The sequence below is a fragment of the Typopeltis vanoorti genome, chromosome 23 (genome assembly GCF_054136105.1).
Source record: "Typopeltis vanoorti isolate ZY-2024b chromosome 23, IOZ_Tvanoo_1.0, whole genome shotgun sequence".
In the NCBI taxonomy this organism is placed as follows: Eukaryota; Metazoa; Arthropoda; class Arachnida; order Uropygi; family Thelyphonidae; genus Typopeltis; species Typopeltis vanoorti.
This window is the reverse complement of record NC_143571.1, coordinates 68,148,579-68,163,151: the sequence shown is the minus strand read 5'-3', so window position 1 is coordinate 68,163,151 and position 14,573 is coordinate 68,148,579. Positions and strand designations below refer to the sequence as shown.

At 34.9% G+C, this 14,573-nt stretch overlaps 1 protein-coding gene across 2 annotated transcripts in view; it reads left to right on the top strand.

Annotated features, from left to right (window-relative positions):
- Positions 1-14,573, top strand: part of sgg (glycogen synthase kinase 3 beta homolog shaggy) — a 259,101-nt gene that overhangs the window by 193,808 nt on the left and 50,720 nt on the right. For both annotated transcript variants that reach the window (XM_090413205.1, XM_090413206.1), the window contains exon 7: positions 1,401-1,594. In XM_090413205.1, coding sequence (XP_090269331.1) covers positions 1,401-1,594 — 194 coding nt within the window. The remainder of the gene's footprint in view (positions 1-1,400; positions 1,595-14,573) is intronic.

Genomic DNA, 14,573 nt, shown 5'->3' with positions numbered 1-14,573 from the left:
CCATAATGCATGGCATTATATATATTTGCACATGAAGATACTTCATGTACAAACTTTGTTTGCTTGCACTTGGATAAAAGGATTAAACAAGAATATAATTTCTTGGCAATTGATTTCTTTACATATTTCAAAAACATGGTATTACTAGTAATTCCATAACATAAGTGGGTCTTGGGTTTCTTCAGATTTTTTCATTTTCTGTTTTGTGGGATTCATTTCCTACTCTTCTGTTTTGCTATTGATAGTAATTGTGCCAGAAATGTTGTGTGGATAATAAGTTGCATGAACCTGAAACCCTTAGAGATCAAATGTCATCTTTTACCTGTTACCTCAGATCTCTTATTGATAAGCAAGCAGAGATGTTAATCCTGACAATGAAAACCATGTACTGAAAAGCAAACAGGTAGCAGATTCCACTTCAGGAATTATATAATTCACCACCCCAGACCAATCGTTAGAGAGAGAGATGAGATGTGAAATGTAGTACATGAAACCAACCTTATTGGCTGAGCAGTTAGCATATTTGCTCTCCAACCCAACAAGCAGTACAAATCCAATTATGCCAGTGGATGTTTGTGAATGTCTTTAAGTGGTAGACATGTTGCTTCTGGTGTGATAAACCATCCTGTTTATTGCAGGCTTGAAGTGCTTAAAAAAAATTGTTTGGTTTCTCTAAGAGCATGATTTAATCCTTAGCTCGCTCTTGGTACTAATACTAATATACTATAAGCAAACAGACTACAAATCAGTTTTAATAAATAAGACATTTAGTCTTTTGTGGCAGTTCATGCCACAAATATCAGTTATTGCGAAAATTAGTGAAGATAATAGGAAAGAATTTGACACAAGTATTCAAGAATGCATAAATAGAGATGATCTAAGAAGAAAGGAATCAAAAAGAAGGAATCAGTTTTAATAAATAAGACATTTAGTCTTTTGTGGCAGTTCATGCCACAAATATCAGTTATTGCGAAAATTAGTGAAGATAATAGGAAAGAATTTGACACAAGTATTCAAGAATGCATAAATAGAGATGATCTAAGAAGAAAGGAATCAAAAAGAATGAAGCAAAGTGGCAGGGCAATGACGTGGAAGAGCCACACTCTTCTTGTGGATATTTTTCCAGAAAATAGATGGATTGATATACTTAGAAATGTCTTAGAAGATAAAGTTGATCAAATAAAATAACTACATTGTTTGAATATGTTACTGACAAATATCTGGGGAATTAAATTGCTTTATTAATGGATGGCTTCTTAGTGGAATAAATTTTTTGCTAGCAGCTGTTGCCTTATACATTAGAGAATTGCTTTATGTGAATGTGAGACTAAGCTTTTTATAAATTTAAAAGATGCATAATTATTATAAATAAATAAACATGTACATTTTTTCCTTCTCAGATGTCTGGTCTGCTGGTTGTGTATTGGCTGAATTATTACTTGGACAACCAATTTTTCCTGGTGACAGTGGTGTTGACCAGTTAGTAGAAATAATTAAAGTTTTAGGAACACCAACCAAAGAGCAGATTCGTGAAATGAACAGAAATTATACAGAATTTAAATTCCCCCAAATCAAAGCTCATCCTTGGCAAAAGGTTGGTATTACTAATACATGTATCACTTCTACTTAACAATTATTCAGAGCTATACTAGAGCAAATTTGATCTCACTGTCTTCTGGTATAGTGCATATTGTTTGTTAGCTACTGTATTGTCAGTAAGTTGTTGATAACATTATTCAGAAACCAAAAACTGTATTTTTCAAAATAAATCATTATACTCATCATCGTTTTCTGAGTCACTTAAGGGTCGCATTGTGATAACTTGGAGGAAATATCCTCCATATAACCTGACATGGAATGCAGAGATCCAGTAGGCTTCTGACCCAATATGCAATCCTTACTTTTGCATAGTGTGTGTGTGTTTTATTAAATCTTTAGATATTCAACGGATGAGGATCGGCTGTTGTAATTTGTAATGTAGACCAAATTGTATCTTGTATTAGGTGAAACATATCTGTATATATGATGTTGGTACTGTAATTTTTTATAGCTCTCTCACCTCACACCTTTAGACTTGTCATTATTTTATATTTAAAGTTTTTTTATAAACTCTTAGTTTTATGAAATGCTTTTTCAGAAATAATAAGTACAAATACAGATGCTCTAAAATAGAGTAAACTTAAAGTAGCAAACTTACAAAATTTGAATAATGTAATAGAGCATAATAGCTGGATAATTAAACAGTTACCTACATGTAACCTATATTACAGGTGAGAGCCATTGTCTAGATGTCTGTCATATCCCAATTCTTCACAGTTCAATCATCTAATTTGAAAAGACCATATATGGTTTAGAATAAGACCTTGATATTTGTTACGCTGTGCATGAGTTTGTATCTCTTCAGAAGCGTACGTGAATTTCTGGATGGAACTGATGTACAGAGCATATTTTAATTTGCTGCCAGAGAACTTGATGACCTTCACTTATGTGAAAAGCAAAGCCTAAACATCATCAATGTTCTCCCATGCAGATTTCCCTAAGGCATATTCTCTGTGCTGCACATACCACAGGAGCAATAGACTTTTATGTTTCCAGGTTTTTAAGGGTATTATGTATAGTGGTTTTAGGCTGCCATAAAATTGTAGACTACCTTCAAATTGTATTGCTTCAAGATTGCATGTTTTTCTCTCCATCATGCATTTATATGATGAAGTTCAATTCCTCTAAAAATCCCAGTTCTCTTGGCTATTTGAGGCTTACCCAAGTGTTGTAGTACTACATCCCATTTTTCATCAGCATCATCAAATTCCTGACATGTACCCTCAAGGGGTGTACAGGATAAGATAGTACTCAATGAAAAATTTACATAATTACTAATTCCTATCTACAATTTTCCTCTAAATCAGTCTATTACTTGTCAAGACTCTAATATTATCATTATCAGTTCTTAATTTTCTATCATCTAAGGCAGTGCTTCCCAAACTGGGGGCCGTAGGTTTTGTTGAGGGGGACCGTGAAATAATGAAAACAAATTGACAATGTTTTAAGACTAAGTAGATTTTTTTTATCTTAAAAGAAACGTATTTAATTTTTATTATTTATTATTTCTTTTTTGTTATTTTTTTTATATTTTAATGGGAAAAAAACATATTGGTGTTGGTTCACAAATTTTGCTTCCTACGTATTTCGGCACTTAATGAATATTAGTAAATATATGCTTATTCATATAAGTTTAATTTCAAAGCAGAAATCTAAGAATTGCAGTTTTAAATATTTCACCTGATATTGACTTTTTATGTAGCAGTATTGAAACACATCCATCACATTAAATTGTTATTAAACTTCTTTTATGTCTTCTTTATTACTAATCGTTTTACGTTTCATGTGCTTGTACTGCAAATGTACAATAACAATACATCTATCTATATAAAAATATGAGGTAATATGCCATGTCAAATGTGTATGTAAGATGCTAAAAATGTAATGTTTGCATTTGATTTTTGCAATATTCGCTGTGTATGTTTTGTATTAAATATAAATGCAATAAATATTATAATAATATATGTCTATGTTGTTTTTTTTTCGAAGGGGCCGTGAAATATTTTAATTTTTCCAAAGGGGCCCTGACATCAATAAGTTTGGGAAGCACTGGTCTAAGGCACATTGTACCGTATCAATCCACCTATATCTTGGTCTTCCTCTGGGTCGTTTTCCTGCTAACCTGGCAGAGAACACTTGTTTTGCTAATCTTTCCTCGCCCATTCTGTTTAAGTGACCATACCACCTGAGATTAACTCTGCTAATGCATTCCTGGATGCCGACAATGTCAAGTTCTTTCCTAATATCCTCGTTTTTAATATGATATTGCCATTGATGCCATCTGTTCATGCCTCTAATCTTTCTCAGGACTCTCAGATCCATAAGTTAAAACTGGTTTGAACACTGTCTTGTATACAGCTAATTTAGTTTTCCGACTAATTTCTTTCTTATTCCATATGAATTTATTCAATTGACTTCCTACCATACCAGCTTTGTAGATTCTGTTGTATATTTCTATATTTAATTTACCATCTTCACTAAAAATCGTGGCTAAGTAGATGAAATGTTTTACTTGTTCCACAGGTTCTCCATTCACAACACAGTTGACATTTTCAGTGATTCTGCCTATTTTCATTGTCTTTGTCTTTTTATTGCTGACCTCCATACCATATCTATTAAAACAGTTATTCAATTTAGTCAGAGATTCTTGCAGACTTGAAGCGGATTTATTTAGAAGTATAACATCGTCTGCATAAAGCAAAGAGCTGACATTAACATCTCCAATTTCGATATCATGTTTAGTACCACTTTCCTTCATAATGTGATCCATATAGATAATGAATAACAGAAGGGATAATGTACATCCTTGTCTCACACCAGATTTAACATTAAACCATCTTCCTGTACTTCTTTCAATTCTAATTGCTGACTTACAACTCAAATAAAGACTAAGTATTGCTTGATATATTGTCCCATTGACACCATATAACTGTAGCATATTGAATAGCTTCTGTCTTAGCACCTTGTCATATGCCTTTTCCAAATCGACAAAACTTAAATACAAATCTTTATATTCCCTTGATTTATCCACTATTTGCCGTAATGCGAAGATCTGATCCTGACAGCCTCTATTTGACCTGAATCCAGCTTGTTCATCACCAAGCTTTTCTTCCACAATTCTTCTCAACCGTTTCTCAAGTATACTTGCATATATCTTACCAGGAACACTCAGTAGGGATATACCTCTGTAATTCTCACATTCAGTTTTATTTCTCTTTTTATATATGGGTACTATGAGAGCTCTACTCCAATCATCGGGAATGCGTCTCTCTGTCCAGGCATTCTGAACTATGCAGTGCAGCCACTGTAAGACTTTTATACCACCATACTTCAGCATTTATGGTCGAATATCATCTACTCCTGCTGCCTTTCCACATTTCAGGCCTTTGATGGCTTTTTCTACTTCAAGTATGGATATGTATTCCTGACTGCATGCCTGGTCAGTGTTTTTTATCACTGCTTGTTTCATTTAGCAATTTGTCGAGCTAATTACTCCATGCTGCAAGGATATCTTTTTCTACCGTTTTCATGTCACCTTTATCATCTCTAACTCCTTTTATTGCACTCTTTCCTCCATTCCTAAGCTTCTTCAACATCCTCCAGAATATTTTGCCACCTTCTTGTTATTTATTTTCTATGTTCTTGCCAAAGTCCTCCCATGACTTTGTTCAGCTAGTTTTACACAGTGTTTCGCTTTCTTACATTTGTCTCTGTATTCTCTAAGAGCACAAGCTGACTTATTTGCCAGGAACTTTTGATGTGCTTTCTTCTTTTCCTTCACTGCCTCTTTAACTTCCTGTGTTCACCATGGAGTTCTAATTTTTCTATCCTTTTAAACTCTAGCTGAATCAATCAGGGTTTTCTTCAGGCCTGCCACTATATCTCCAAGATTTGGTTCCTGTTCTCAAACTCTTTTATTTTTTCTTCAATAATCTTTGTGTATTTTAGTCTACAGTTCACATCTGAGACATGCTCAACTTTTATTCGCTTTAAAACTTTCTTACATGTTATTCTTTTCAATATGAAATTCAATTTTATCCTAATCAAGACTAAATAGTGATCACTTCCAATTTCAAATTCTCTCTACACTCTGGTGTCCTGCACCATGGAGAAAACATCACTATCAACAATAACATAGTCAATGAGTCTTTTCTTATTCCTTGCCTCTTCTCTCCATGTGAATTTCTGCACATTTTTATTTTGGAACATGGTGTTAGTAATAACCAGTCCATGTCCTGAGCAGAAATCCAACAGTTATTTGCCATTATTATTAGCTTTGCTCTTTTCTCCAAATTTTCCCAAAATATTTTTGTATGTCTGACAATCATTTCCTACTCTGCTATTTAGATCCCCAACAAGGACCAACTTTTCCTTTTTCATTGTGTCAGTTGCTTTTTCTAAAGCCTCAAAAAATTCCTCCACTTCTACCTTAGGAGAACCTTCTGTGGGATCATAGGCATAAATAAGTCTCATTGTCCAGTTCCCCATGCTCATATTTGCCCACATTACTCTACTTGAGACACCTTTCAAGAAGATTAGCTCGTATTTTGTGTCGAATACAATGGCTACTCCTTCTTTTCCTTGATTGTCATTGCCTGAATATAACATTTTCTATTTATTGCTCAGAAAGATCTCACCAGTTTTTGTTTCAGTCACCCCTATTATGTCGGTCTGGTACTTATCTAATTCCTCAGCTAGCTCCATTTCTTTGCCATTCAGGAGTCTTATGTTGATAGTACCGATCTTTAACTCTGGTGATGTTGAGTTGGGATGTGTTTTCAGATTAGTTTCAGTAGCTGACTTTTCGCTGTTCGCTGTGGTTCCTCTGGCGAAAACAACTGTGTCCCTTGTTTAACTGAGCGACGCCCCAGCCGGCATGAAATTTTGTAAAGTTATACCATCATTTTGTATTTTGGATTGGACATTAGTTCAGAAGCCCTGGTTGGTTCTCCGCATTCCTTTAAAGGCTATGCGGAAGTCTCCTTTCAGTTGTACATCTTTGGCCCTTAAGCACCACTAGGAAATATTCAAGAGCAGTAAAAAATCAGGAGTACATATCAATACCCCCAGGCATAGAAAAAAGCCATCAGAAATGTGAAATGTGGAAAATCATCTGGACTAGATGATGTCCAATGAGAAATACTCAAACATGCAGGTTGTGAAAGTTTTACAAATTCAGAATCCTGGTGAGAAGACCAAATTTCATACGACTGAAGTAGAACTGTCATAAATACTCATCTATGAAGGGAAATAAAACTGATGTGAAATAATTATAGTGGAATTCCTTCTTCTGAGTCTTCTAATTAAGATTATGCCAGTATAATCTTAATTAGAAGACTGCTGGCATTCTTCAAAAGAGCTAAGAAAGTTTGGAAAGAATGAGCTGGCTTCAGGACAGGTCTAAAAAATCACGAGAATGAAATAGGGAAGTGAGCATTTAGCATTGATGGATGTAAGGATGGCTTCTTTTAAAATAAGATGTAAGACAAGAGTGCACACTTTTTTCCACTGTTATTCACCATACATTATGAAGGAAAGTGAGATTAAACTTTATCAAAATCTTAGATATTATCCTATCTAAAACTATCTAAAATTTTAGCTATAACAAATAATGTTAAACTAAAATAAATCCACTTCAGGATCTTCAAATAAATTGAGTACCTGCTATAATAAAAAAAAATTAATTAATTAAAAAAAAGTGACATGAAAAATCTGCAAGTATACATTTTCAATGGAGAAAAAAAACATTTCAGCTATTAAATAAGGCACAAATTTTATGTATTAAATTAATTATGCAAACATAAGAGAATAAGCTAAGCTGATATGGTCATAAATTAATTGAAACAAGAGAAATTAGCTAGCCTGGTTTGATAATTGGATGGTGCTTCCACTTTGCAATCAGTAGAACTTGGGTTAAAATTCCACTGCTAACATGAATGTTTGTAAATGTCTTTAGGCGTGAACTTCATTAACTTCTGTGTGACAAGTGCTGTTTACTGGAAGCCTTTAAATGGCTTGTAAAACACCTTACTCTGGTCTCTAGAGTAGAGTTTTCAGATTATTTAATGCACAGCCCACCTACTGTATTAGCTCAACATATACATGCTGATGCAGGATAGGTTTATAACCCTTTCATTAAAAAAAAACCCAACACACTAGCAGTATAAAGAAAGTCTTCAGTTTTTACCTGAGGATATGAAAGTTTGGTTAGAAATAAAACAGCTGTTATAAGCTGAACCACAGATATGAGAGTTAGTTGTTCTGAGAAGAGTTACAAGAGTAACAAGTGGCATCCATGGCAAACACATTAAAGATGAAGTAGAAAGGAACTTGACAGCATTGGTATTTAAGAATGTGTGAGCAGAGCTGATGTAACATGATATGGTTAAACAGAATAAGAGACGAAAGATTAACAGAATGAATGTTGATTGTCATGATGGTGATGGGGGGGGGGGGTTGATGGAAAACTGGTATCAAACCAGCAAATGCCAGAAAGAACTTTAAATTGACCAACATGTGGTATAAGAAGTTACAAATTTTACATACTTGAGAGATGGTATTAATACTGACAAAGATATAATAAAAGTAAAAAATGAAGATAAAAAATAATAAAAGGAGAAAATGGAGGTGGAACTGGCAAAGATATAATAAAAGCAAATGCTGTTTTCGGAAAATTGAGTAATATATGGAAATCATCCAAATATAATAATAAAACTTAAATAAAGAGCTTCAATTACAATGTCACAGCTGTATTATTATATGAATCAGAGATGTGGAAATTAACCAAAGAACAAGAAGGTAAATTAGTTTCCAAACAAAGTGTTCATGTAAAATATTAAAACTATTTCGGCAGTCATCATATAATATAATTCATCATTGAACAAATGATAAAGTATATAAACAGACTGGGGTAAAAAGTGAAATAAAAAAGCACATATGTTGAAATGGATTGAACATGTACTGAGAATCAACATGGTAGGAATTCTAAGAGTAACTTTGACATGGACCCTGGAAGGGAAAAGGGTCTGAACTAACTTTGCAGAGAATGACAGAAAAAAGAAAGAAGGATGGCTGATTGGAAGAGCTGAGGAGCAGCAGAATTAGTTGCACAGAGGTAACCACAGAAAATTAACCTTAGTCTTATGTGCCTTGGAGCAAAGAGGATAAGTGAATGATACTTGGTTGTAGTTTTGCACTGTTATGTTGAACCAACAGCCATTATTCTTTGTCCAAACCACCAGTCTTTTTAAAATCATGTTGTGGGATCTCTCTACATCACTTTTATTAATTTTTACCATCATGAGCAAGCAACTGGATATTTCCTCTCCAAACATTCCCAGTACAGAACCATGTGGTAAGCTATTGCTTATTTGCCTTCCCTTTCATTCACCTTCACCATATTTCAATTCTTGCTTTAGCAAACACAGCTATAACAAACCACCAAAAAGTCTTCATCAAAACTTATTCTATTCATTATTTTTATAAAATGTTCCACCCATCTTCTGGTTATTGTTTATTTTATCTCTCTCTTTATCTTTAATGATATCCTCTTGTAAGAGTTTGCTAATTTCTATCCTGCTAATTTCCTTGTTATTTTATATAGCATTTTGGTATAATTTCTCTTTGCTGCAGTTTCTGCTTCTTTTAGTCAATTTTTTATAAATTCTCATATCTTTTCTTGCACTTCTTTATATTTATTTTGTAGTCTGGCATTATTTTCTTCTTTGGATATTTTCTCGTATTAATTTTTTATATTCCTCCTTGTATTGATTTTTTTTCTTTATTTCTTTCCTTCATTCAGTTTTGAATTTCGTATATTAGGATATCCAGTCCTTTTCTCTATTTGTTCCTAGCATGGTTTCTGTACTTCCATGATATACTTTTTTAATATCTGTCCATATTTCTTCATTACTCTTGGGCTCATATTCCTTTCAGCGGAATCTCTTTGGAATAGCTTAAAGAATGCCATCTTAACAACAAGTATTGAAGAAGTAGACATAAGCAGAGAAATCTGGCGAATAAGCAGCCGTGGACCAATAGCGGCTGAGCTATCAGGGCATGGGGGAGCAGAAGTGGCAACTCTGTCTCACTTAAAACCTCACAAAGTCCAATGACAACTCAGGGATATGGCGAGTAGTGCCGCCATTAAATAAGCACTTGCTGGGGCCACTGCCCCTGACATTGGGAAGCAGCATTGTCAGTACTCACACAAGGTTGAAGCCAAATGATGACGGAAAAGCTTGTGATCAGAGATTTGCAGATGGCAATATGATTATGTTGTGTACATCTGAGATACTGTGCAGCAGAAAGCAAATGGAGAAACTACTGCTCTATCTCCAGAACAACCACCATGGCGAGCAAACTCTTACAATTGTCCCCAAGTTCCTGGCGTTCCTAAAATGGGACAGGGGTGCAAAGAATTTCCAGGCTCAAAATGGTGTCCACTTTTAAAATCGCAGCTTGGAATGTCAGAATTCTATATGAAGCTGGCAAATTAAGAAATGCCACAAGAGAAATGAAGAAACTGGGCGTCTGGATTTTGGGAATTTGCAAGACAAGATGGCCGGGATCTGGAAAGTGTCAACAAGATAATATGACAATGTATTACTCTTGGAATGATGAGAACAAGCATCGACATGGTGTAGCTGTAATAGTAGATGAAGAAATCAATAAATCAGTAATAAATTGGATCCCATTATCTAAAAGGATAATGGGATCCAATTATCCTTCATTCAGAATGGTTTTGGTACTAGAGAGATCCGGCCCTTTTCTGTGCCCAAATATTGATACAAAAATGCATAGAAAAACAGAAATCTGTCTTTATGTGTTTCATAGATTTTGAAAAAGCATTCGACAAAGTCAGATACACTAACTTAATAGAAGTGCTTCAACAAATAGGGCTGGACGAACAAGACATAAGACTAATAAGAAATCTGTATTGGAATCAGTCAGCTACCATTCAATTACCACCAGTGATATTAACATTAAAAGAGGAGTGAGACAAGGATGCATGCTCTCACCACTCTTGTTCAACATATACGCAGAGGTAATCTTTAAAAAGGCATTGGAAGAATGTCCACAGGGAATCACAACAAATGGAAAGATTGTTAACAACCTACGATATGCAGATGACACCGTGCTAATTACAGATAACATTATGGATCTCCAAAAACTCATTGACAGAGTATACATAGAAAGCCAAAGAATGGGAATAAATATAAACATCAACAAGACAAAATACTTGGTCATCAGCAAACATCCAACCTCATCAATGAAACTGACACTCAATGGGAAAAATATCGATCAAGTGTCAAGATATAAATATCTTGGTTGCTGGCTTAATGAACGGTGGGATCCAGAAATATATATTAAGACAAGGATTGAAGTTGCACGGCAGTCCTTCATGAAAATGAGAACACTATTCTGCAATAAAGACCTAAACATGGAAGTCAGATGCCAAGTGCTACATGTGGTCTATTCTGCTTTATGGAGTTGAAACATGGATATTGAAGGTGACAACCATCAAGAAAATTGAAGCCTTTGAGATGTGGCTATACAGAAGAATGCTAAAAATATCATGGACAGAAAAAATTACCAATGAAGATGTCTTAAAATCCATTGACAAAGCTAAAGATCTTACAAATAATCGAGAAACAAAAAACATATCTTGGCCGCATCATGAGAAACAGCAAATACCAACTTCTAAAACTATTTTGGTAGGAAGAATTGATGGCAAAGGAACTAGAGGAAGAAAAAGAATATCATGGTTTGACAACATCAAGATGTGGACAGGAAAGAGCTGCGCACAACTGCTCCAATTAATGCAAGAACGCAGTTTGTTCGCCAAGATGGTCGCGGACCTTTGATAGAAGATAGCACCTTAAGAAGAAGCCTGTTTTTGAACCTGAAATCTATTTTTAACCTCCACTTCTTATATTTTAGTTTTCACATTTTTAAGTTAATTTAATTTATATTGTATCTTTTATTTTTATTTTTCATTTCCTTTATGACTATCAGTCTTATTTTTACTTTTCCCATTAACACAAAATGATATTTATAGGCATTTGCTCCTTTCATTGCTTTTACATCTGGTGTGGGGGATCCTCTCCATTTTCATTTTATCATTGTTTGGTCTGTTTGATTTTTTATCAAGTCATGACCTGAGGCCAATGCAAACGCGAAGGTCGACATTGCACGGGGGTTTCCCGTCTAAATGCACCGATCGATGAGGGTGACAGGTGCATAACATCAGGGTACTCAGACGACTACGACGTAAGAAAAATGAAGGTCATCGGAACCACATATATAGGAATTTGCTACGTTGAGACTGGCTTGCTTGGTTTAGTCTGTTCCTGGGAGTTCGAGTACGTTCCGAAGTGGAGTTTCCGTTTGTGGGGCAGGAAGTTACGTGGAGTTCCGGCGAGAGAGAGTTCGGACTCATGACGGTATAAAGGTTGCTGTAAACTGAGGAGTACAGAAGAAAGTACGATGTTTAGTTAACGGCAGCTGAGCTTCACTAGAATCATGGGTGATGAATTGTTATCCTATTCGGAACCTGTATTCAAGAAGCAAAGGCCAGGAGAACGATGCAACTAAAGTACGTCGCATTAGGAGGAACCAAATGCCAAACTTCCAAGCCACAGGAATTCGATTGTCTGCTGATAACAAGGAAGGAGTCTTGCAAATTACGAAAAGGATGTCCTAGTGCAGTGACGAGGCCTGACGGCAATAAGAAGAGATAATTGCATGAATCAGCTAGAGGGGACCAGACTACAGCAAAAGTAAGAACTTTCCATTATTTAGTCAGAAAGACAACTTAAATTATGAGTGGTTTAATTTGACGGAATTGATTTAAAATTAGTGTTGCAGGACTTTAGGCCTTGAGCAAAGAATTGGATTAATTTCTGTATGTAAGAGAAAGCCTAGCTGAGTTGTATAGTGAATCTAATTGAGTTTATTGTTGCAGTTATTCCTTAAACCTGATTTTTTATATGTTGATGGTCTGAATATATGTAAAGTTAAGAAGGGCGGGGTAAAATTCTGGACACATAGTCCTGCCAAGATTCGCATATTCACTAAGAATAAACATATTTTTACACTGGCATTGTTTATTCTTAGTTAATGTACTGTTAACTTTCTCTGTTTAACTTTCAATTGAATCTTATTGTTACTTCGTCAATTACGTTACTTTCATCTTGTGGCCGCAAATGGTAAGGCTTGCTTGTGCAAGACGTCAAGAACAAAGAAGCCTCGCGCTGGAGCCAATCTCTTTGTCTGATTTACTGGTGTTTATTCTAATTTAGATTTTGGAAAATTTGTTTGATACTTAGCTGCGCCACCAAAATCCTAGGATAAGAGAAGTATCTTCCTCCGAAGAATAGAACACCCAGTATGACACACCAACTTATCTCTATATCAAAATATATATATATATTTCTTACTCTGCAGTCATGGCAATATCTACTTCAAGAAACATAGGTTCAATTTTATGAGTAGTGCATTGGAAATAGAAATCAGGCAATTAAGTGGGTAAAAATCCTATGTTAACATAGGATTTTTATCCGCTTAATTTCTATTAAGTTGCCAGAAAACTAGCCATTTGGCTTTTCATTTTAATTAGAAATCAGGCAAGTTATTTTGGCAAGAAAACAATTTATTCATCACTAAGCAACAAATACACAAATGACATATATACAAGTAGATTCACTATACAACTCAGCTGAGCTTTCTCTTACATAGAGTAAATTAATCCAATTCTTTGCTCATGGCCCAAAATTCCTGAAACACTAATTTTAAATGGAAATCAGGCAAGTTATTTTGGCAAGAAAACAATTTATTCATCACTAAGCAACAAATACACAAATGACATATATTAATTTCATTTAAATCTAGCATATACGCTTTATCTTGCAACTCAATACAAGATATGCATTCATGTCTCACAATCATCCGAATCTTAGCAAGACTGTGTGTCCAGAATTTTACCCCCCCCCCCTTCTTAACCTTACATATATTCAGATCATCAACATATAAAAAATCAGGTTTAAGGAATAACTGCAACAATAAACTCAAGTAGGTTCACTATACGACTCAGCTAGGCTTTCTCTTACATAGAGTAAATTAATCCAATTCTTTGCTCAAGGCCTAAAGTCCTGCAACACTAATTTTAAATCAATTCCATCAAATTAAACCACCGTCATAATCTAAGTTGTCTTTCTGACTAAATAATGGAAAGTTCTTATTTTTGTTGTAGTCTGGTCCTCTCTAGCTGATTCATGTGATTATCTCTTCTTATTCCCGTTAAGCCTCATCACTGCACTCGGACATTCTTTTCGTAATTTGCAAGACTCTTTCCTTGTTATCAGCGGACAATCGAATTCCTATGGCTTGGAAGTTCGGCATCTGTTTCCTCCTAATACAACATACTTTAGTTGCATCGTTCTCCTGGCCTTTGCTTCTTGAATACAGGTCTTCGAATAGGATAACAATTCATCACCCACGATTCTAGTGAAGCTCAGTTGCCATCAATGAACATCGTACTTTCTTCTGTACTCCTCGGCTTACGGTAACCTTTATACCATCATGAGTCTGAACACCCAGGAACAGACTAAACCAAGCAAGCCAGTCTTGATGTAGCAAACTCCTATATATGTGGTTCCGATGACCTTCATTTTTCTTACGTCGTAGTCGTCTAAGTACCCTGATGTTATCCACCCATCACCCTCGTTGATCGGTGCATTTAGATGGGAAACCCCGGTGCAATGTCGACCTTCACGTTTTCATTGGCCTCAGGTCATGATAATCCCTTAATCTGTCTGGAATTTTAGTTGACTAGAGGTATACTTAGACACAATTAACCTCATATGTAATTTCCTTTGTTCTTATACAAAATCCTTTGATTTTACAATATTCAATAACTTCAAAAAAATGTTATTTCCAATTCAATTAACATTAAATTTTTCTATCAAAACACA